The following is a 24,383-nucleotide window of genomic DNA, read 5'->3' as shown; positions in this document are numbered from 1 at the left end:
CACAAATTTAAACTTGCTGAGAGAGGCATAGCTAGACAGGCTGAGGATCCTGCTAGGGAACATATTCAGGGATGACAAGATGGTGACAAAGCCATGGTCTTTATCTCACCTACGTGGTGATATCCTTGGGTCCGCTCGGCGTTGACCCCTTTCCTAATAGAATGGAAGGTCCTGTTGTCTCTTCCACATATTACTCGCAGTCAGCGACAGAGGGCTTTCCCACGCCAGGCCTGCAGATCCCAGTCGGAAGCTTTATCTATCATGCCCCTTGGGGGACTGTGCCTGGCTTTCCCCCATGAGACCTATTCTGTACTGAACAGGAAAGCACAAACAAGCACAATGCCCAGCACAGATAAAATGCTTTCAGTGTTCTCTGTTAGACAATGATCCCCATAGAGATGTAATCTTCAGTTTTTGAAGACTTTTTTCTGAGTCCAAAATTGCAGGAATCTGTGGGGTTTTCCCCCTAACCTTGCCCTTCTGCCCTTTGTGGATTCTCCTGGAATGGTCCACAGGCATCTATATCCGCTGTTCCCCAATCCCACCAGCAAGGGGCGCGCGAGATGAAACAGTTCTGTCCTGGGATGTACCACTGAGGGGTAGCGGTAAGACCACCCACTCTGAAAGGTACCATCAGGAGAGGGCATGTGACAACAGAGAGAGGGTCTCCTTACACCGCGTCAGGCACGGACCGCAGTTCCCTGCAGCGGCACTCATGGCGCCACTGAGTCCATCCCCATTTGCTCCTCTTCATCTTCCCACTGCTTTCGAATCCGAGTGGACACAGGTATTAAGCGGAAACTTTCTTCGGCTCTTTTTCAACTCCACCCCTTGGTTGGTGGGACGACTACAGAGCGAGAGACTGGCTGTCGGTTTGGGTGTGGAGTCAGGGAAGCGTTCTGGGCAGTGATTGGCCACTGCGTGATTGCAGGCAGTGTGGTCGCAGACCTGGAACTGAGGGCGAGAGGCGCCTGTATACACGTGCGCCTGCGTTGGCGTGCGCGACTTTTCAGAACATACAATTTTCCTCCGAGTTTTATTGCTTTTCCGAAAGGGGTCGAATAGCTTAGTGGCGAGGTTTGGCGCAGTCGCTGGCTGTGCATGGTGACGGCGTTTCATTCTTGTTTAGCTCTCGCTCAGTCTGGAACTTGTGGCAGTGCACGGTCATTCACACAAATGCATGCAATTCATGTCCAGGGAGAGGTCCCTGAGTTTGGTGTCTCTCCCTGGAGAATAACCTGTATCTGGCAGCTTGGGATCGTGTATAGCTACGTGTGACAACACAGGTGCTGCTTGGGTACATTTGATCTCCATGAGCCTTTGGGCGGGGTTGTGAGTGATGGGATATTTGATCTCAGTGGATTTTGTGAGCCATAATACAAAGCCTCAAGGATGTGTGCCTGTATACCGGGATGTGCATCTTTGGAGCTTGCTGGCTTTTCAGTCCCTGGGTGTGAGATCTCTGTGTAGGCGTCTGCACCCCAGAATGTGAGATCACTGAGCTTTGGATTCTGGGTCCGAAGTTGTGATGCCTCTGTGCTGCTTTAAGGATGGGTCAGTGTAAAGGTGTAAACTATCAGCTGCTTGGGGATCTATGCACAGGTTGCAAGTTTTTCATTTGTCTGGGAACTTTATCTTAAGATTATATGATGTTCTTGAGTTATTAAAACTTCTGTCTTTCTGTTTAGGGGGTTTTGTGTTAGGTCGGTAAGTGTCCCAGTGGTTTGGGAGTCAGTCTCCATGATGTGAAGTATCTGTGCAGTTCTCATTTGTTTCTGTCTGGAAGACTTTGGTCTGTTTGGAGGGTCTTTGTCACAGTGTGTATGGTTATGGTCTCAGTTGTGTTTGAGGGTCTGAGACGAGTTGTACACTCTCTGTGCAGAGATTCAGTGAGCTCTTTTTGGTGTCTCTGGGTATCTATCTGAGCTGTTTGGAGTCTTTGTGTTAGATGTAAAACCTCTTATGTTCTTGGCTGTGAAGTCTCTGTCCGGGAACTGAGGATTTGGAAGCTGGCAGATATGATTCTGAAGCTTGGAACCTGACATGCTGACTGTGTTGTTGAGTGTATCACTTGTCTCCTGAAATCTCAGTTTGTACCATAATTAATACAATGGGGCCAGTGCCCATCTTGGAGGGTACCTGTGCATCATACCAATGTGTGTAAAGGGCCTGGCTCCAGACTGTCCTTCAGCAAATGTTTTCTGAGCACCTGCCATAGACCTGCGCACTATTGGAGGAGTTTGGGACAGGACAAAACCAACCAAGTCTCTCATTTCATAGACTTGGTGGTCAGTAAATAATCAAGGGTGGCAGGCAGTATGAAGAAAGATATTGCTAGATCAGGGTAAACGGTGTATGTAGGTATGATGTTATTATTTTATTCAGATAATGAGGGAAAGACTCCCTGAAAGATGGCAAGTAAGCAGAGATCTGGAGGAAGTAAGGGAGCAGGCTGTGGGGTTACCTAAGGGAAGAGCATTCCAGGCAGAAGGAACAATAAATGCAACAGTCCTGGCATGGAAATCTACTTGGCATGCTCCTGAATGTCAAGGAATCCTGTGATGTGCTGGGTTTGGCACATAGCTCTCATTGAAAGGGGCCTGGTGCTGCTGTTTCTGTTTCTCCTACAGTTTGTGGTCTTCTGCATTTCTTAGATGAAGTACTTAAGGCTCCAACATGTGCCTGCACCTTCTCTCCTACCTATACTTGAAATTAGAGTGAAACCTTCTGGTCCATCATGAGAGACAGAGAGCTTCAGTGTACCAGCTACAGGGATGATAGCATCCACGCTGAATGTCAGCCAAGCAGCGGAATCAGTTATAATCATGGGATAACATTGCTCCTCTTGATGGAGGGCAGGACTTAAGAAGGAGAAAGGAAATGGGGCAAAGGAGAGAGGCAGGAAGGGGGAGCTGGAGGACAATGAGAACGAAAACGAGTGGTTTCATCACATTGCTTGGATTTGGCCCAATTCACCTTGATGAAATGATTGGATTAGGAAATGTGGAATCTGTAACCTATTTCTTTCCTTATATTGGTGAGTTTTGTCTTTGGTTATCTTTTTTTTTATTCTTATGGGTGGAAACTTATGAATTCATATTGACCTTTTGAAAGAGCCAGCTTTGGGTTTTGTTCATTATCTATATATTTTCTCTAATATCTGTTCTGTCTCTATTTCCCTTATTTTGCTGACAGTCTCACTACCAACGGGGTTTAATAAAGTCCCTGAGAGTTTCCCAAGTGTAGTGAAATCTCACAGATTCTGGGGCACTCTTGTAGACGCACTGAGTGAGAGTCACTGAGTGTAGATCATGGAATCTGCACTTTTTAAAAGAATTCCTCAATTCTGATTGACATGGACAACTTGTCTAGGCACTACCGGAGCAGAGGCATGGTCTTATTTTGCCTGCTGCCTGGCTCTGTCTCCATTGAGAGCATGTGACAGGGGTTTCCTGCTTTCTCTGATCCACAAACCCAAGACCACCAGTCTAGGAGACTCACTGACATGCTGTCTGCTGTTCTAAGGAGGCTCTGAGACCATCGTGTCTACAAAACATCCTGATGCCAGTCTTGTCAAGCCTCCATTTGAAAGATTTCTGAAGAAATCAGATTTCCATTTAGTGTGCATTTCTATGATGTAAGATCAATTTTTGTTATGTGGTAGCTGTTATTGTATATATTTTGCTGTAGCTGTTGGATCTTACCCTTGACTGAATAAATACAGAACACCCAGAGTTTTCCACAGTGCATCCAGACCTGTGGCTCCCTTAATGCTGGGCGACACTGAACAAGTTACGTAGTGCCTCTGCGCCTCATTCCTCTTTTAACCACATGGAAACACTAGCTTCGATTAAATTTAACTACTTCGTGGGGCAATGTAGACCACTGACCATGTTAAGACATGAGAAATTGTCAGGATAGTACGTGCCATGTGGTATGTTCCAAGTCAATTCTAACTGTTGTCATTACTGTTGTTAATATTATTGCTGTTCCACATTTCCTGGAGATTGTTCCAGAGACACAATGTGAAGACCACCTTTGACACACTGCATGGACCTTGCACTATCATTTCAGGCCTTTCAGGGCCTCAAGATTGGAGTGTATGAGGTATGAGGGAGGGTTTTTTGGTTTTTTTTTTTTTTTAGCACAGTGAGTATCCCCCTCTTCTTATGGGGATATTGTGAAGCTTAAAGGAAATATTTGGGTTTCATCATGTGATCTTATGAAAAAGTTTAGTGAATATTCTATGTGAAGATAGACATCTAATGACCTCTTCATAGGATTTGCATCATGACGGGAAAGCAAGTGGTCACTGGACAGTTATAGAACATGAGTATAAAAATTTTTAAAAACATTGCCCAGGGAAATTAAAAGGCCAAGAAACCTAATCGCATGGCCTTTTTTTGCCATTATTTTTATCAAGTCTAATTCTCAATCAAATCTGAAGATCTGAATCTGATGAAGATATGAAAATGTTAATAGTCAAACGATCATCAGTAATGCTTTATTTCTTGTGTAGTTTTCACATTTCCAGTTTTGTTGTGTTTCTTATTTCTTCCACTTATACTCATGATTGTTTATTCCAAGGGTGATGATATGGATATTTTCTGAGGTAAATCATGAGGAGATGTTCAGCTGTGTTTTGGGATGCAGAGTCTGAAGACAGGGGCACAGATCAGAGACGACACAGATCAGTTGGGATTGGGGAGGTAAAGGCATGGGGGCAGGGACATGGGGATATGAGTACAAGCAGAAACGGAAGTGAAGAGAGAGCTCACCCTTCTGGATCGTGCTTAGCTCTCCATAGGTACACAATGTACATATGTACTCCATATGTACTCAAATGTCTTTGAGTACTCATAGCAACACTGTAAGGTGAGCATTTTTAGTGCTATCATCCCTTTCTGCAGTTGAGGAGCAGAGACACAAAGACATTAATGGGTGAATGAATTTGTACAAAGTCACCTAGCTGGCAAGAGCTGAGACAGATTGGTGCCCAGGACAGAGAGAAACAGACAGGCGTGGTATCTGACTCCCAGTCTGGAATACAGTGCAGTGTCTAGTCTACTGTGGGTCAGAAGGCAGATCAACATGTCCATCCGCATGAAACACTATGATGGATCTGCATATGGATTGAACACAGTTTCTCCTAAGTGCATGAAAGTCCATGGGGTGTCATGTCAACATGCAAAGGTCACAGAGAACAGTTCCTAGCCCGTAGCAAGCTCTAAACATGTATTTGCCGAGACAGATATTAGTGGACCACCCTCATCATTCTGGAAAGTAGCATAACCATAGAAATAATGTAATGATAAACAGAACAACAAATACAATATCATGAAGACATTACCTCACCCATCTCCTAATTTTTTAAAATGCAGATTCGACCTGAAAGGCAATAGACCACGTGTTAAATTTTTTTTCTCTTAAGTGTGGCATTCTAGATACTTTCCAAATAACATTTTATTAATATTTTAATTTGTTGTATCTTCATTGTTACATAGGCAGTCTTTCTATTATAATTGAAAGATGGACTTTCTGAAAACTCGTTCTCTTCAGGTATCTTGAGGTTTCAGCATAAAAAGTTGTGTTGGTATCCCTGCCAGGTGAAAACCCAATCGGCACACTGAAGTCAGAAGTATGATTTTTGGTACAGTAGGTAGGGGCCTGTAGGGGAGGAGAGAGGTCCTGATGGAAGGTTAGCTAAGCCTGCAAGTGTTGTGAAAAAGGTCACTGACTCTATAGGCCCAAACCAAACAACAACTCACAGGTCCCTAGGAAGACACTGGTGTTCCTTCCACATAAGTGTCTGTGTTAGGACTTTCAGACCATTGCTCTTTTGGCTCCCATGATGCATTGGGGCAGCTGGTGACACTTATAACACAGTCCTGCTTTGACTCAGGCTGTGGACGAGAGTCACAGCCTCCCCTGCAGCACCGCCCCTTTTGTGGGTGATCTGGAGCCCTTTTTGTGATGTCTGGGAGTCGACAGATTCTGACGGGAAACGAGGAAGAAAATACATAGCGCACAGGGTACATGCACCGTCCTTGATAGAGATGCAGCTGCAGCTTGTTACAGTAACCAGTTGGGGATGAGAAGAGTTTGATTTGGTGACTCAAAGAAGAAATGTGGAAGTGAACTCAATGCAAAGGGAGAAAACATATTAAGAGGGGCTAAACAGCTACAATTCCCATTTCTGTAGCAGGCAGGGTGCTCCATTACTGTTGTGAGAAGGCTCCGTGCTCTGAGCTCTGGGAGGGAGTGATGAGTGTTCTAAGGACCCGCCATCAACCCTAAGCAGGGGGCGCTGAGTGTGTAAAGACATAAGTCTCAGCCTTCAGCACTGACAGACACAGAAACTTCTTAGCCCTGTTGAAAGTGGGGCTGTGGCACCTTCAGTTCAGTTCAGTTCAGTTCAGTCGCTCAGTTGTGTCCGACTCCTTGTGATCCATGAATCGCAGCACACCAGGCCTCCCTGTCCATCACCAACACCCGGAGTTCACCCAGACTCGTGTCCATCGAGTCAGTGATGCCATCAAGCCATCTCATCCTCTGCCTTCCCCTTCTCCTCCTGCCCCCAATCCCTCCCAGCCTCAGAGTCTTTTCCAAGGAGTCAACTCTTCGCATGAGGTGGCCAAAGTACTGGAGTTTCAGCTTTAGCATCATTCCTTCCAAAGAAATCCAAGGCCTGTCTCCTTCAGAATGGACTGGTTGGATCTCTTTGCAGTCTAAGGGACTCTCAAGAGTCTTCTCCAACACCACAGTTCAAAAGCATCAATTCTTCAGCGCAAGGAAACGCAAAGGTAAGGTGGTGGTGGTTGTTCGTTTTCAATCGCTGGGTCGTGTCCAACTCCTTTCACGAGACCCCATGGACTGTAGCACCCCAGGCTCCTCTGTCCTCCACTATCTGCCATATTTTGTTCAAATTCATGTGCGTTGAGTCGGTGATGCTATATAACCATCTCATCCTCTACTTCCCCCTTCTCCATTTGCCTTCAATCCTTCCCAGTGAAAGGTTGTTCTGAACCATGAAAGACGCCGGGATTCTTGGCCTCTGGAGGAGAAGACTTCATTCCGGGGCCAGAGACAAGCCTTGATCGCTCAGAGCTTTTGTGTAATAAAGTTTCATTAAAGTATAAAAGAGATAGAGAAAGCTTCTGACATAGACATCAGAAGAGGGGACAGAAGGAGTGCCCCCCTGCTAGTCTTTAGCTGGATGTTATATAGCTACTAGCAGTCTGCTAATTAAAGAAAGGCAATGTCTCAAAACTCAGAGAATGGCACCAGGCCCTCACCCACAACATGCATTTTGAGATAACATTGGCGCCAGGTGAGTCATCCTGGGCCATAAAACGATTGACTTGAATCTTGAAGAAAGGCAGATTTCCATACAAATATATAGTTTCATTGACGTAGATTAGAAGAACAAGGTATGAGTTTAACATACTGGTTTGTCAAGTGGGTTCTGAGCCTTTAGGCAGAACCGCCTTGAAGACAGAGTCTAGGGTAAATGCATAGAACATTAACATAGCTTAAGACAAGCATTTCCATAAGAAAAATGCATTGGTTAGCCCAAGGTTTGAAAAAAGTGAAGTTCAGGTGGAACCAGGTGTCATTATGGCAACACAAAATTTTAAGAGAAATCTCTTTTTATATTTGTATAGAGAAGGAGAAAAAATAACACTAGTTTGTTTCCTCCTGCCGCTTAAGAGAAAGATAAAAAATGTCCAACAGTTGCAGCCTATTTCCTCTGTTTGGAGACCCCTGGCCTTCCTGCCTGTTACCCTCTCATTCCCCTCTTTTCTTTTAGGAGAATTATGTTGCTTAGGGAAAGGGGAGTAATTCTCACTCCATAACTTCTTCTGAGCTGATAAGGGGCATTGTCCCTAAATTGGTGAGGCAACATATTGTCCTAACCCTCATATTGAGGGTCTCTGATCCAGGGGTCCCAAGAAGTAGCTGGAGGAAGCTGCAGCAGTTGCAGGAGTTTGAGCAACCATTTGTAAATTAAAAGCCTTCATGCGACTAGAAACAAATCCAGCTACACAGTTACAGGTGCAGGGAGCAAACAGCAAAAACAGAACAATCAGAATTATTGTAATCAAGATAGTTTTCCACCATGGGGAACTAGTTAATGTCTCCCAAAGTGAGGCAATTGAGGCTTCAGGAGCATCCATAGCCTGAATCATCTTGTTCATGTGTTTAGTAAAATGAGTATCATTAGTGCTCATGTCACGTATATATGTACAGCACTGGGTATGAATAATGGCACAAGTTCCTCCTTGTGCAGCTGTCAGAATATCTAAGGCCAATCTGTTTTGTAAAACCACCTTTCTAATTTGTATTTGTTCAGCATTAAGAGCTGAAATAGAGACACAGATGTATACAACAGGCTTTTGGACTCTGTGGGAGAGGGAGAGGGTGGGATGATTTGGGGCAATGTCATGGAAACATGTATAGTATCATATAAGAAACGAATTGCCAGTCCAGGTTCGATACAGGACCCTTGGGGCTGGTGTACTGGGATGACCTGGAGGGATGGTACGGGGAGGGGGGTGGGAAGGGGGTTCAGTATGGGGAACACGTGTACGCCCCTGACAGATTCATGTTGATGTGTGGCAGAACCAATACAATATTGTAAAGTAATTAGCCTCCAATTAAAATTAAAAATTTTTAAAGAAAAGAGCTGAAATAGATTTTTGAGAATTTTGTAATGCCTGTTGAGTAAAAGTAGTCAAAGCATCCACTTAGAGCATAACATCTGTAGTTCCCAGAGAGGGAACAAACACTGCAGCCAAATAATCACACCAGTGAAATGCAGATCTTGCCCACCGAGTTTAAGGTGTGGTAAATTAGCAGGCTTTTCTGGAAGCTCTGAAAATATGAAGCCGTGAGTAAAAGCTAGACCTAGGGTGCATCTCCTTATCCAGCCAGGAGGAAGCCATGCCCGTAGGTAGGAGCCACATATCCAAAGGTCCCGTTTGGAGCAAGCCAGCGTGACTGAGATATCCAGTCCCAATCAGTGCCTGGCCAGGCAAAGGGAGGACCTGAACTGGGGTTGGAAAATTCAGGAATGATTACCTTGCATATTTCCTGAGGCAAAAGTCCCAATTGTTTCCAATCATTCTAATTAAGTTGTTGTATTTCCATACAAATTGTGAAATTATTTGTTCTAGCTCTGTGAAGAATACTGTTGGTAGCTTGATAGGGATTGCATTGAATCTATAAATTGCTTTGGGTAGTATACTCATTTTCACTATATTGATTCTTCCAATCCATGAACATGGTATATTTCGCCATCTATTAGTGTCCTCTTTGATTTCTTTCACCAGTGTTTTATAGTTTTCTATATATAGGTCTTTAGTTTCTTTAGGTAGATATATTCCTAAGTATTTTATTCTTTCCGTTGCAATGGTGAATGGAATTGTTTCCTTAATTTCTCTTTCAGTTTTCTCATTATTAGTGTATAGGAATGCAAGGGATTTCTGTGTGTTGATTTTATATCCTGCAACTTTACTATAATCATTGATTAGTTCTAGTAATTTTCTGGTGGAGTCTTTAGGGTTTTCTATGTAAAGGATCATGTCATCTGCAAACAGTGAGAGTTTTACTTCTTCTTTTCCAATTAGGATTTCTTTTTCTGCTCTGATTGCTTTCACAATTTGTATGGAAATACAAGAAACCTCGAATAGCCAAAGCTATCGTGAGAAAGAAGAATGGAACTGGAGGAATCAACCTACCTGACTTCAGACTCTATTACAAAGCCACAGTTATCAAGACAGTATGGTACTGGCACAAAGACAGAAATATTGATCAATGGAACAAAATAGAAAGCCCAGAGATAAATCCACGCACATATGGACACCTTATCTTTGACAAAGGAGGCAAAAATATACAATGGATTAAAGACAATCTCTTTAACAAGTGGTGCTGGGAAAACTGGCCAACCACTTGTAAAAGAATGAAACTAGAACACTTTCTAACACCTTACACAAAAATAAACTCAAAATGGATTAAAGATCTAAACGTAAGACCAGAAACTATAAAACTCCTAGAGGAGAACATAGGCAAAACACTCTCCGACATACATCACAGCAGGATCCTCTATGACCCACCTCCCAGAATATTGGAAATAAAAGCAAAAATAAACAAATGGGACCTAATTAAACTTAAAAGCTTCTGCACAACAGAGGAAACTATCAGCAAGGTGAAAAGGCAGCCTTCAGAATGGGAGAAAATAATAGCAAATGAAGCAACGGACAAACAACTAATCTCAAAAATATACAAGCAACTCCTACAGCTCAACTCCAGAAAAATAAACGACCCAATCAAAAAATGGGCCAAAGAACTAAATAGACATTTCTCCAAAGAAGACATACAGATGGCTAACAAACACATGAAAAGATGCTCAACATCACTCATTATCAGAGAAATGCAAATCAAAACCACTATGAGGTACCATTTCACGCCAGTCAGAATGGCTGCAATCCAAAAGTCTACAAGCAATAAATGCTGGAGAGGGTGTGGAGAAAAGGGAACCCTCTTACACTGTTGGTGGGAATGCAAACTAGTACAGCCACTATGGAGAACAGTGTGGAGATTCCTTAAAAAACTGGAAGTAGAACTGCCTTATGATCCAGCAATCCCACTGCTGGGCATACACACTGAGGAAACCAGAAGGGAAAGAGACACGTGTACCCCAATGTTCATCGCAGCACTGTTTATAATAGCCAGGACATGGAAGCAACCTAGATGCCCATCAGCAGATGAATGGATAAGAAAGCTATGGTAAATATACACAGTGGAGTATTACTCAGCCATTAAAAAGAATACATTTGAATCAGTTCTAATGAGATGGATGAAACTGGAACCTATTATACAGAGTGAAGTAAGCCAGAAAGAAAAACACCAATACAGTATACTAACGCATATATATGGAATTTAGAAAGATGGTAACAATAACCCTGTGTATGAGACAGCAAAAGAGACACCGATGTATAGATCAGTCTTATGGACTCTGTGGGAGAGGGAGAGGGTGGGGAGATTTGGGAGAATGGCATTGAAACATGTATAATATCATGTATGAAACAAGTCGCCAGTCCAGGTTCGATGCACGGTACTGGATGCTTGGGGCTGGTGCACTGGGACCACCCAGAGGGAGGGTAGGGGAGGAAGGTGGGAGGAGGGTTCATGATGGGGAACGTGGGTATACCTGTGGCAGATTCATTTCGATATTTGGCAAAACTAATACAATATTGTAAAGGTTAAAAATAAAATAAAATTTAAAAAAATAATAATTAAGTTTTTGGCTAACTTCTGGGGATGGCTCTATTTGTCCCCAGCAGTAGACATTAGATGTCCTTTTTCAGGAGTTAGCCATATAACCTCATATCATCCCATATTTGATAAATGTCAGGTACAAAGCCACTAGATCTAGACCCATTTACCTTATGTGTAGTGAAATAGTCATAAAACCAAGACAATGTAAATCAAAATTAAAAGCCACGTTATGTCCATAGTTAAAGTACAAAGTGTTGCACCAGTCCATCTTAGGGTTGTTAGATGTCATCAGATTAAGAAGAGGCATCACATACGATTGTTGTCGAAGGTATTCGCAGACTTGGAGAAAGTCTTTTCCTTGAAGTGGAAATGTCCACCATGGGAAGCCTTCCACTGATGAACAAGGGAGCACTCTGCACACCCAGCAGTTAGACTGATTGTGGAATGCAGCATAGAAGTGAGCCCAGGACAGGACGGCATTGTCTTGAGGATCAAACGGCAAACTCAGGATTTTTGGAGTCAGCAGAAGTAGGCTCACACAGAGTATCAGGCCCATCTGAAAAGTACAAAGTCAGAGCATAGAAAGTAAAGACATAAAATGACGTCACTTAGTTCTGGTCAGGGTGCCACCTCTTAAACTTGAGTGTGATGCACCAACGAATCACTTCCTGGCACTTTGACAGCTGTGGGAGAAGAAAGAATAAGCTGGTAAGGGCATTTCCAGAGGGATTTGAGGGATTGGCCCCCAGATCCCAATGTTTTTATCTGGACCTCAGTTCCTGGCTGAAATAGAGGCTTGCTTGACTCAGAAGCTGGGTCAGGAGTCACCTTCCGGAGTTTCGTTAATGCCTGTTGAAAAGCTGAGAGCTGAGTTACATAATTAGTTAATTCTAAGGCTTCAGGGTCTATAACAATGTCTGTGCATAAGAAAGGCCTTCCATAAATACATTCAAAGGGGGACAGCCCCTCCTTTTGGGGGGCAGTCCCAGCCCTCATTAAAGCTATGGGTAGGACTTTAATCCAATTGTCCTGTGTCTCTTGAGTTAATGTGCACAGATGTCTTTTGATAATGTCGTTAGCTGTTTCAACCTTTCCTGAGGATTGGGGTCTCCAGGAACAGTGTACGTGACATTCTATTCCTCGAGCTTCAGACATCCCCTGAGCTAGAGCCGTTTTAAAGGCGGAGCCATTGTCACTCTGAAGCCTCTGTGGTAGCCCAAACCTGGAGATAACTTCATGGATTAAAATTCTTTTAACCTCCTTAGCCTGTTCTCTATGACAGGGAAAAGCCTCAATCCATCCAATAAAAGTATCCACCCAAGCTTGTGAGCAAGAATATCCATTAACTTGTGGCATATGAGTAAAATCAGTTTCCCAGTCTTCTCCAGGATATTTTCGACTTCGTTGTAATCCAGATTTTGCTAGCTTTTCACTATTTGGGTTATTTTTGTGAAAAACTTAACATCTTTTGATAATGTCCTTTAAATTTTTCATTACATTTTTTACCTTCAAACAAATGAGAAGCCATCTGGTAAGTACTCTCTTGAGAAACCTATATGCAGGTCAGGAAGCAACAGTTAGAACTGGACATGGAACAACAGACTGGTTCCAAATAGGAAAAGGTGTATGTCAAGGCTGCATATTGTCACCCTGCTTATTTAAATTATGCAGAGTACATCATAAGAAATGCTGGGCTGGACGAAGCACAAGGTGGAATCAAGACTGCTGGGAGAAATATCAATAACCTCAGATATGCATATGACACCACCCTTATGGCAGAAAGTGAAGAGGAATTAAAAAGCCTCTTGAGGAAAGTGAAAGAGGGGAGTGAAAAAGTTGGCTTAAAGCTCAACATTCAGAAAACGAACACCATGGCATCTGGTCCCATCACTTCATGGGAAATAGATGGTGAAACAGTGGAAACAGCGTCAGACTTTATTTTGTTGGGCTCCAACATCACTGCAGATGCTGATTGCAACCATGAAATAGAGAGGGTAACAGGCAGGAAGGCCAGGGATCTCCAAACGGAGGAAATAGGCTGCAAGTGTCAGACATTTTTTATCTCTCTTAAGCGGCAGAAGGAAACAAACTACCGATATTTTTTTCCTTCTCTATACAAATTTTAGAGGAGGTTTCTCTTAAAATACTCTGTTGCCATAATGACACCTGGTTTCACCTGAAGTTAACTATTCTCAAACCTTGAGTTAATGCATTTTTCTTATGGAAATCTTTGTCTTAAGCTCTGTTAATGTACTATGCATTTACCCCAAACTCTGTCTTCAAGTCGGTTCCACCTAATGGCTCAGAACCTACTTGATAAACCAGTATGTTATACTCAGACATTGTTCCCCTAATCTATGTAAATGAAACTATTTTTTATGGTAATGTGCCCTTCTACAACATTCAAGTCAATCGTTTTATGGCCAGGGATGAATCCTCTTGTGACAAGATTATCCCAAAATACATCTTATGGTTGAGGGGCCTGGTACCATTCTGAGTTTTAAGACATTCCTTTCTTTCATTAACAGACTGCTAGTGACTATATATAACATCCAGCTGAAGACTAGCAGGAGGGTACTCTTTCTGCCCCCTTCTGATGTCATGTCAGAAGCTTTCTCTATCTCCTTTATACTTTAGTAAAACTTTATTACACAAAAGCTCTGAGTGATCAAGCCTCCTCTCTGGCCCTGGAATGAATTCTTCTCCTCCGGAGGCCAAGAATCCCAGCGTCTTTTCCTTCAGCAACAACCTTTCAAAAGTAAAAGACGCTTACTCCTTGGAGGGAAAGTTATGACCAACTTAGATAACATATTAAAAAGCAGAGACATTACTTTGGCAAAAAAGGTCCGTCTAGTCAAGGCTATGGGTTTTCCAGCAGTCATGTATCTATGTGAGAGTTGGACTGTGAAGAAAGCTGAGCGCCAAAGAATTGACGCTTTTGAACTATGGTGTTGGAGAAGACTCTTGAGAGTCCCTTGGACTGCAAGGAGATCCAACCAGTCCATCCTAAAGATCAGTCCTGGGTGTTCATTGGAAGGACTTATGCTGAGGCGAAGCTCCAATACTTTGGCCACCTCATGCGAAGAGTTGACTCGTTGGAAAAGACCCTGATGCTGGGAGGGATTGGGGGCAGGAGGAGAAGGGGACGACAGAGGATGAGATGGCTGGGTGGCATCAGCGACTCGATGGACATGAGTTTGGGTGAACTCCGGAGTTGGTGATGGACAGGGAGGCCTGGCGTGCTGCGATTCATGGGGTCACAAAGAGTCGGACACGACTGAGCGCCTGAACCGAACTGAACTGACCTGAAGTACTCTCTACACCTAAACGAAAACTCTGGTGTACACCCTTAAGAATTTTCCATTGAGTATTTTCAGGAATTATTAATCGTCCATCCTCAGACTGTAGCCATCCTTTATCAGTAATCTTTGCTCCTCTTTTCTCATATCTTTCTAATTTTTCCCCAGTATATTGTGGGTTTTCCTGCTACACGGGACCTGTCCAGATCAAAGGCATCTGCAGTGAAGGGGTTTCCTAAAGTGCCGCTTTTCTTGCTTGACAGTCAGCCCGCTGATTACCTTCAGGTACTTTATTCCCATCCCTGCTGTGCCCTTTGCAATGCATAACAGCTACTCCTTTAGGACAATATATAGTAGTCAAAAGTCTCTGCACCTCTCTGAAATGCTTAATAGGTTCTCCTGTTGTCCTTTTACACTGTCTTTCTTTCCATATTGCAGAATGAGCGTGTAAAGTCAAATAGCATACTTAGAATCAGTGTAGATATTTGCTCGCTGCCCTTTGCTTAACTCTAGAGCTCGGGTCGGGACAAGGCGATGGCACCCCACTCCAGTACTCTTGCCTGGAAAATCCCATAGATGGAGGAGCCTTGTAGGCTGCAGTCCATAGGGTCGCGAAGAGTCGGACACCACTGAGCAACTTCACTTTCACTTTTCACTTTCATGCATTGGAGAAGGAAATGGCAACCCACTCCAGTGTTCTTGCCTGGAGAATCCAGGGACGGGGGAGCCTGGTGGGCTGCTGTCTATGGGGTCGTACAGAGTCGGACACGACTGAAGCGACTTAGCAGCAGCAGCAGAGCTCGGTTCAGAGCCACAAGTTCCGCTAACTGAGCACTGGTTCCCTGGGGGAGACATTTTGCTTCTAAAACCTGTTCAGCAGTCACCAGGGCATAACCTGCATTACGCTTCCCATCCTGATCACCAGCATCAGGGTCTTTTCCCGTAAGTCAGCTCTTCCCATCAGGTGGCCAAAGTATTGGAGCTTCAGGTTCAGCATCGGCCCTGCCAGTGAATATTCAGTTGGTTTCCTTTAGGATTGGCTGTTTTGATATCCTTGCTGTCCGAGGGATTCTCAAGTGTCTTCTCCAGCACCACAAACCAAAAGCGTCAATTCTTTGTCACTCAGCCTTCTTAATGATCGAACTCACACATCTGTACATGACTATTGAAAAAGCCATAGTTTTGACTATATGGACCTTTGTCGGCAAAGTGATGTCTCTGCTTTCTACTATGCTGTCTAGGTTTGACATGAGCTTCCTTGGTGGCTCCGTGGTAAGGAATTCACCTGCATGGGTGTACCTATGGCTGATTCTTGTTGATGTTTGACAGAAAACAACAAAATTCTGTAAAGCAATTACCCTTCAATTAAAAAATAAAGTGGGGGGAAAAAAAAAGAATCTCCCTGCAATGCATGGGATGTAAGAGTCATGGGTTTCAGCCCTGGGCTGGGAAGATGCCTTGCCATGCCCCATGGGAGGAGGGCATGGCAATCCACTAAAGTATTCTCGCCTGGAGAATCCCATGGACAGAGGCACCTGGCAGGCTACGGTCCATGGGGTCATAAAGAGTCAGACACAACGAAGCAATGAGCATGCATGCATACTAGCTTTGTTATGGTTGTTCTTCCAAGGATCAAGTGTCTTAATTTCATGGCAGCAATCACCATGCACGGTGATTTTGGAGCCTCCAAAATTAAATCTGTCCGTGCATCCACTTCCCCCCTTCTGTTTCCGTGAAATGATAGGACTGGATGCCATAATCTTATATTTTTGAATGTTGACTTTTAAGCCAGTCTTTTCCACTCTCCTCTTTCACCCTCATCAAGAGGTTCTTTAGATCCTCTTCAGTTCCTGCCATTAAAGTGGTATTATCTGCCCGTCTGAGCTTCTTGATATTTCTACCAGCAAACTTGATTCCAGCTTGTGAGTCATCCAACCCATCATTTCCCATGATGTGCTCTGCATGTAAGTTGAATAACCAGGGTGACTCTATACAACCTGTCTTACTCCTTTCCCAATTTTGAAACAGTCTGTTGTTCCATGTTTTATTCTAACTGTTACTTCTTAACCCTCATACAGGTTTCTCAGGAGACAGGTCAGCTAGTCTGGTACTCCCATCTGTAAGAATTTTCCACAGTTTGTTGTGATCCACACAGTCAGAGGCCTTGAGGTAGTCTAGTCAATGAAGCAGAAGTAGATGTGTTTCTGGAATTCCCTTGCTTTCCTGATGATCTAATGAAGGCTGCAATTTGATCTCTTGTTTCTCTGCCTCTTCAAAACCAACTTGTATATCTGGAAGTTCTTGTTCCATATACTGTTGAAGCCTAGCTTGAAGGAGTCTACTAACTGGAGGCTTCAGAAATATGGGACAATCTAAGCTTGAGAAATTGGAGGGTATGAATGAAGCCCAATAAGAGAGACAAGAAGAAGATTCTCTACTTTCCATGATGTTAGCAAGCTGGGCAAGGGCTAGGCCATACTTTCAAGTTCTTGTGTAGGACAGTAGGCTTTATCTAGAAAGTCATAAACAGTTCTGCAACTGTAAGAGAGGGAGGGAGAGGGCGGTGAGTGGGAGACAGGCACCCTGAGTGGATGTGAGAGACCCGTTAGAAGGGGGTTGACAATTAAATGGAGGGGGGCTTTGGACTAGAGCAGATGTGGTGGACATGGGAAAATGTAGTTGCATTGGACATTTTCAAAGTAAAATGGACAGAACTCAGCAAGAATGTTGACTTGAGGTGAAGAGACGGAATTGTAAACCTGGTTAAGACCAAGTTTCTGTGTACTGTCATAAGGGTACAAAGGTGTCTTGAGGAATCCTGGAAGTTGGCCGGGTCTGGGAAGAATTTCAAATAAGACTTTTATGTTTATGAACTCAAGGTCTAGATGGATACAATAACCAGTATTTACATACTTAAAAGATCCTTTTCCTTTTTTAAAAAAGTGAGAAGTATTGAGATATAATTTATATACAATAGAAGTCAATGCTTTAAAGCATTACCGTTTGTCGAGTTTTGACATATGCATACCATTGTGTAAATGCTACCACAATAAAAATGTAGAAAATATCCCATTGGTTTGAAAATGCTCCCTTGGGCTATTTGCATTCAGACTCCTTCTTCCACTCCTATACCCTGGCAACCACAGATATATTTCTCTGCCTATAGTTGTGCTTTTCCAGAAATCCATTGACATGGAATCATATAATACATAGCTTTCTGCGTCTGACATCTCTCATTGGCAAAGCTGAGATGCATCCTTGCTGTTACATGCATTAATAGTTCCTTTTAAAATGACTGTGCAGTGTTCTTTTGTACAAGTAAGCTCTTTTGTTTTTCTTTCTTCTATATACAAGTTGTTCAATAGTTGGGCTGTTTCTAGTTTTGGCTATTAGGAGTACATGAGTAGAATATTTGAGTAAAGGTCCTCGTGTGAACATGTTTTCCTTTCTCTTGGGTAAAATTAAAACTCCTAGTAAGTACGAAAATTCCTGCTATAATAGAATAAGAAGAATGTGCTACTGGAGAAGAGTGCAGAAATAGCTACAGAAGGAACGAAAAGGCTAAGCCAAAGTGGAAACAACACCCAGCTGTGGATGTGTCTGGTGGTGAAAGTGAAGTCCGATGCTAAAGGAACAATACTGTATAGGAACCAAAAGTATATTCAGAGAAACTAGTTACCAGTTCAGAGATTTAAATGTGCAGTGCACCAAGCAAAAAGTGTAAACAGAGGCATCTATTTACGTACTTATTCCATGGAAGTGAGTAAAGCCATTGGGAATATGACGGAAGAAGGAAAATGCAGAAGCAGAGAAGGAAATGGTTCATCAGAGAACGTATAAAAATAGGTATTAAAAAAGTAATATCTATTTCTGTCATGACTGTCTTTCTGAGACACATTCTCCACTAAGGGTAACCTGGGACTACCTATCACCACAGGTTGTGGATGCATAAGAAAGACTGCACTGCAAGGAAAAAAATATAGCCTTCAAGCCCCTTTCTCATCCTCCAGAGACCCTGTGGTTCCAGGACTCTACCTCAATGGCAGGAAAACTGCAACCTGCACTGCACAGGCCCAACTCAGTGAGCATGCGCAGTATGTGCGTGCGCATCCGTTGCTGCGCATGCGCCTTGGTGCGCATACGCCTTCCTGAGCGTTCTGTGGGGAGCGTTGGGCCTGAGACGGGTCTGTTTATTCAGTCCCGGTTCTTTCTCACTATTTGAACTCACCAGGTGGGTTCACAGGTCTGTCCTGTCTGGCATTTAAGTGCGTGTGCGTGTGAGGGGGAGCCAGTGAGTTTCGCGCGGGTTGGGCAGTGTGATCTAGGGCCGTTGAGGAGGAAGGCCCTCAAGGTAGTCATCTTTCTCCTCACAAGTGTTGCGAGGCCATACTTCGTGCCTTGGGGGCAGGAGAGGAAGGGCAGTGGGCAGAGGAGGGCAGGGGGTAGGATGATGGTGGGGGGAGACTTGGGGGTGCTATTTGAGATATTTGGTTCATTGGGGCCCTGAAACTGACGACAGAGCACAGAATCTGGGGCCGGCAGTGGGACCTGGGCAGGGGTTGGGGTGGGCGATTAAGGAAAGGCCTAGAAACCGGACCGCAGTGGGGTTGTGACTGTATCGCGGGTTTTGTGGTAAGGTGCCAAGAGAGAGTGGACCGGTTGCTCTGTATGCAGCCTCACCTCAGCCCCAGATACTGAGAAAATCGCCATAGTCAGGCTGTAAAGACTGAGCCTTTCTTCGTGTTCCAACTGAATTCCAAGGGAGTTGGGGAAAATAGGTCTGGTGAATAGGAGTGTGACATGAGCAATAGTCCTGAGCTTTTGAATTCCTAGCAGTATTTCACTAAAGATCTTCATGATGGAGAAGTCTGTTGTGAAATCAAATGTCCTCACAAAAATTCAGCCTTCTTGTGTACCTTAAGGTGATTTCTCTGCCAGCTTCGCAAAGACACAAATGGCTTTGCAAGCGACTGTATTTGGTGTAATTGAAATGCATGTACACTCATACTTAACCAGAGTTTTCTTTTGAAAGTATTTTCACATTAAAAAAAAAAACAAGTCAACATAAGGTCATAAAAGTGATCAAATACAGCTGTACTCTTAAATACATTTTCTAAATCACAATATTCTGCTTTCAGGGAGAAATATGAGTGGGCAAGTGGCATCAACATTGGGACCTACAAAGCAAGATTGCTCCCAGGTGGATGAACCTGTGGTTGTGAGTAACCTTACCATTTGGTGTTTTCTATTAGCACAAGTTAATTTTTGAGAAAATGATGTTAAGTAGTACAGATGTGGTGATAAAGGTCTTCCATGCTTGTAAAGGGTCCGATTTGTCATAGGAAGGAACATTGATCCAGATATATTATAGTCCGGCGTTGCCTGGATGATTATACTGTTAAATTCCCTGGAAATGTGCCCAGTGACTCCCTCCTCCTGCTCGTTAACAACAGGCTGCATACTTCCATCCCAACATAGATTTAAATAACTTCCAAAGTCATCCTGGGTAACTCTTATGGGAGCTAACTCTTCTCTGTGGGAAGAGTAACTTTATTAAAAGTAAGTACATAGAATTGTGTTGGGAAAATGTTGTTAGTTTTACTTATGATCAGATATATCTATGTATTATGTATATTTATGCTATTACATGTATTAACAACAAAAGTTTTTATTTGCATGCACTCTCTACTAGGACCAGCAGCCCAGTGTTGAGCAACCTCAACAAGCGGAACCGCCAGCTGAGATTCAGGATATCACACCTAGAAAGGAGGAAGTACATGGAGAGGATCCAGTGAATTGTGATGAAGAAGAGGAGAAGGATCCCTTTGAAGGTAAAGTGTATCTGTGCGTCATGCCTTAAGACATAACCAGTAAGAAGAGGAAAGGAAACATTAGAAAAGGACTTCAGACAGTTCCTAAAAACCTGAGGAGAGTATAGTTTGCAGGTCAGTGTGGTCGCTCAAATTTTCCCTTGTTTTCAAGACAAAGAGAAAGGGGCAACTAAGGTGTCTGAGGACAACCCTGGAAAAGGAAAATGGTAATAACATTCGGAAAATTCTGCTTTCCTTTTTCTCCAGCAAAACATTCCCAGAAGAATGCTCCTGAGGTTCTTATTCATCACATTTTTAGCATACTAACCTAAGGCTTTTAATTCATAACACCGAGGGAATGAAGATCATCATTCCCTTGTTTATATTGTATGCTTTACAGCTGAATTGATGCATTTTTTTAAAGATTCTGGCCTGGAAGCTGCTCTCCAGCAATTGGCTCTGGCAAAGACTGGGGGTGAAGGTGGAGATGCTCCTGATGTCAGGGAGGAGTTTGCATCAAATACAGAGCCTGTTGAAATGCCAGAAGCAGGTATGTCATCCATTCAGAAAGTAATTTATGTGGTTTCTGTTTTTCAGAATATTATATCTTTACTGATATACAGGGAACATTACTATTATTTTAATAATAGAGTTCACATATTCTTTGAAAGATAGTTCAGACCCCAGATGCCTGAATCCTGTCTGTTTCTTTATTTGAAAGACTTACAGACTTTCAAATAAAGAAACAGACAGGATCAAAGCCATATCGAATTGAAAATAGGGAACTGTTTTCTTCTCTTGAGTATAAGTACTTTAAGCAATAGCTAATAATTTTCAGGTTCTTTTATAATTTCTGCTTGTAGCAAATATGGAATGCATTTGTAATAAATATCCGTTTATATGAAATATGCTTAGGCATCCAAGTAGGTTCTAGTACCAGCTTTAGCATAATGTGTGTGATTCTGTGAAATCCCTTAACTTCTAAACTCAAATTTACTCATGTAAGTTGTGAATTCAGAACAGATACACGAAGATGCTGATCTTTCAATGCTAATTTCTGCATTCTCTGATTCTCTTTGATGGAATGCATACAAGAATACTCTGTTTTGTATGATGTATTTATCATAAAATGTCATCTTGAGTCAAATTATAACAGGGGAATTGAGATTTCATTTTCTGACGGGGGACACATGTACACCTGTGGCTGATTCATGTCAGTGTATGGCAAAACCCACCAGAATATTGTAATTAGTCTCCAATTAAAATCAATTAATTAATTTTTTATAAAAGAAAATGAGCCAACATTCTGCTTGATGTATGTTAAACTCTCTCAAATTCTGAATTCTCTAGCTCTTTAAAAAATAGTTGCATTTTAAATCCTTTCCCCAGGGAAGCATGAAACAACTGAATAATAAACGGCCAAAGATAGTCTAGTTTCCTGTTTCTGTGGCTGATCAAGTTGAGAGAGTGCATTTAGTCAGTGATATTCAAGGCAGGTGTGAGTAAGATACATATGCTAAGCACACTACCTGCCCCCACGTTTGGTCTTTTTTTTGGGGGGGGGAGGTTGCTTATTTTAATTGGAGGATGATTACTTTACAATACTATGAAGGTTTTGCCATATACCCCACTCTCACTCTTAAAGAACTAATAAAAATCTGAGCCTCATGATATAATCATCTCTAACCGTATCCAGTATGTTATTTTTCCTCTTTGATACATGAGTTTAAAAAGTTTTGAAGGCCAAAAATTGTAACTCTAGTTCTTCCCGCGTAATCAACTTAGTATCTTTCACTTACCTGTTTTCCAACTTGCTGACAATGAATTGCATGGTGCTGATTTTAAAGGAGGAACTTCATAGTTAGGGAAGAATTTACTGTGTATTAGCCTTCTAAATATTTTCACTTTACATTTTTGTTCCATTCCCTTTGAACAGTTAGATGAAAATACAACTTTCAGATGACTTTCAAGTAACTACAGAACATGATTAAAATGTTCTCATAGAAAAATCTTAGCCCTAAATATGTGTGGTATTTAAAAAGAAAAATACATAAATTACAAGGTACATAAATATAAAATCCTACATCCAACATAAAAGGTAAGAAAAAGAGCAACAGAATAAACCTAAGGGAAAAAGAAAAAGATATTTATTAAAAGACAGGTATGAATTTTTAGGAAGAGGAAAATAAACTCAACTAATAAATAAAGACAATGTGCTAGCTTACATAAATTTTAATATATATATATATACACACACACATTTTTTAATATTCTTTTCCATTGTGATTTATCACAGGAGATTGGACATTAGTTCCCTGTGCTGTATAGTAGGACCTTGTTGTTTATCCATTCTGAATGTAATGGTTTGTATCTGCCAACCCCAAACTGCCAGTCCATTCCTCTAGGTTACATCATTGTGAAGCAAATGGACAAAGCCCAAGTACTCAGAAATATGAACAAGACACTAACAGTTAGTATATTACAGAATTAAAGCAGTATAATCTGGAACTCAAATATTTTCAGAATATTGATGAAATGGCTAGTAGGGTAGAAAAACAAATATTATTTAACATACCTCACAGTAACTAAATAACTAAACGTCACAAATACCGTGGATGAACTTTTGAAATTGGTCAGAGTTTTCTCTCAAAAGCCATTATCATTTAGAAACAAAAAAATCTGCTTTTCCAGATTTTCTTCTCTCTTCCTACTTGCTTTTCTCTCTCACTCATACTCCTCTTGCTCTCCCTTTTCTTCTCTCCTTTTTTCTTTCTTTCCTTTTTTTTGGTGTGGCTGTGAGAAACACACCTATTTCTGCTTCACATTTTGATGTCACCATGTCGCCAGTGATAGTAAGGACTTAAAATTAGTGTCAGCATATAATGTATTATACCAACTGGAATGCTTTCCAGGGTGAAAAGAAACATTTAGAATTACATGAGGGCCACAGGTAAAAAAGGGGCAAATGTTTAACCGACTTAAAACCACCATATCAGGGATAAAGTAGAACAAATGAAAATGTCTACAGTTTTCGACAGTAGAGAAGAAAGAAATGTAATACTGGCCTTTTTATTTACTTAAGCAGTAACAGAGAGAACAACTGTTTAGCTATCCTATATTCGGGAATATTATTTCAAACCAATGCATTTAAATGATACTTTTTTGGGATTTTTTGTTTCAGTTTTTGTGTATTTTGTTCTCCTTAGGGTGCTTTTTGTTGTTAGATATTTTACTGAATGTGTACACAGTTTTGCCTTCTACTGAAAACTACCTTCTGATAGGTTTCCGTTGATTTTATTTGTTCTGAACTCAGTGTCCTTCTTTTCTTGTATAACTAGGAAGAGTAAGTGTGTTTTTTAAAAAATACTGGTATTGTGCCTTGAAAAGTCTATAAATCTCTAGAGAGGATATAATGAAGGTAAGCCGAAGGTCGCCCTTAGTGTTTCCTGTTTTAGTCCATTTTATAAAACTACAACTGCAGTGAACTTTGTATACCTCTCCTGTCATCAAAATAAAGTTCTGCTAAGTAACTTTTAATGTTTGTATATAGGTGAAGGGCAACCATTTGCTTGAAAGAAGATAAACTGAAACCATTCTATGCTGCTCTTATGTTCTGTATTTGACTATAAAGTTTGGTCAATAAAAGTTTCATTTTCTACTTGCACATTTTTTGTTAAATTTATCCTGGGTATTTAATGTTATTGAAAATTCATGGTTGTGATTTTTATTGTCTAGTTGAGGATGTATGTAGAGATAGAATGTCATATATAGATTTTTCTGTCCAACAATTCCTCTAAATATGATATTAATTCCACAAATTTAGATCTAGATTATTTTTTGCTTTTCCAAAATATACTATTATATTTGAATATCAACAGTTTCTACTGGCTTAAACCTTAAACCTGTTCTCATTTTGCAGCATTGAACAAACCTGGCCAGAATAGTCTTGACTAAGCAGGGATAAATGGCATTTTTCCCCAATTAGGAAATGAAA

General features: G+C 41.8%; 2 protein-coding genes across 2 annotated transcripts in view; one reads left to right on the top strand and one right to left on the bottom strand.

Annotated features, from left to right (window-relative positions):
• LOC100297099 (P antigen family member 3) overlaps window positions 1-24,383 on the bottom strand; it is a 418,811-nt gene that overhangs the window by 110,848 nt on the left and 283,580 nt on the right. The gene's annotated exons all lie outside the window — the stretch shown is intronic.
• The window catches only part of LOC100297779 (fibrous sheath CABYR-binding protein), a 154,990-nt gene continuing 131,172 nt past the window's right edge, over window positions 566-24,383 (top strand). The window contains exons 1-4 of the mRNA XM_010821975.4: window positions 566-787; window positions 19,718-19,797; window positions 20,272-20,410; window positions 20,814-20,939. Coding sequence (XP_010820277.2) covers window positions 19,726-19,797; window positions 20,272-20,410; window positions 20,814-20,939 — 337 coding nt within the window. The 5' untranslated portion in view covers window positions 566-787; window positions 19,718-19,725. The remainder of the gene's footprint in view (window positions 788-19,717; window positions 19,798-20,271; window positions 20,411-20,813; window positions 20,940-24,383) is intronic.

Source organism: Bos taurus, chromosome X (genome assembly GCF_002263795.3).
Source record: "Bos taurus isolate L1 Dominette 01449 registration number 42190680 breed Hereford chromosome X, ARS-UCD2.0, whole genome shotgun sequence".
Lineage (NCBI taxonomy): Eukaryota > Metazoa > Chordata > Mammalia > Artiodactyla > Bovidae > Bos > Bos taurus.
This window is presented reverse-complemented; position numbering and strand designations above follow the sequence as displayed.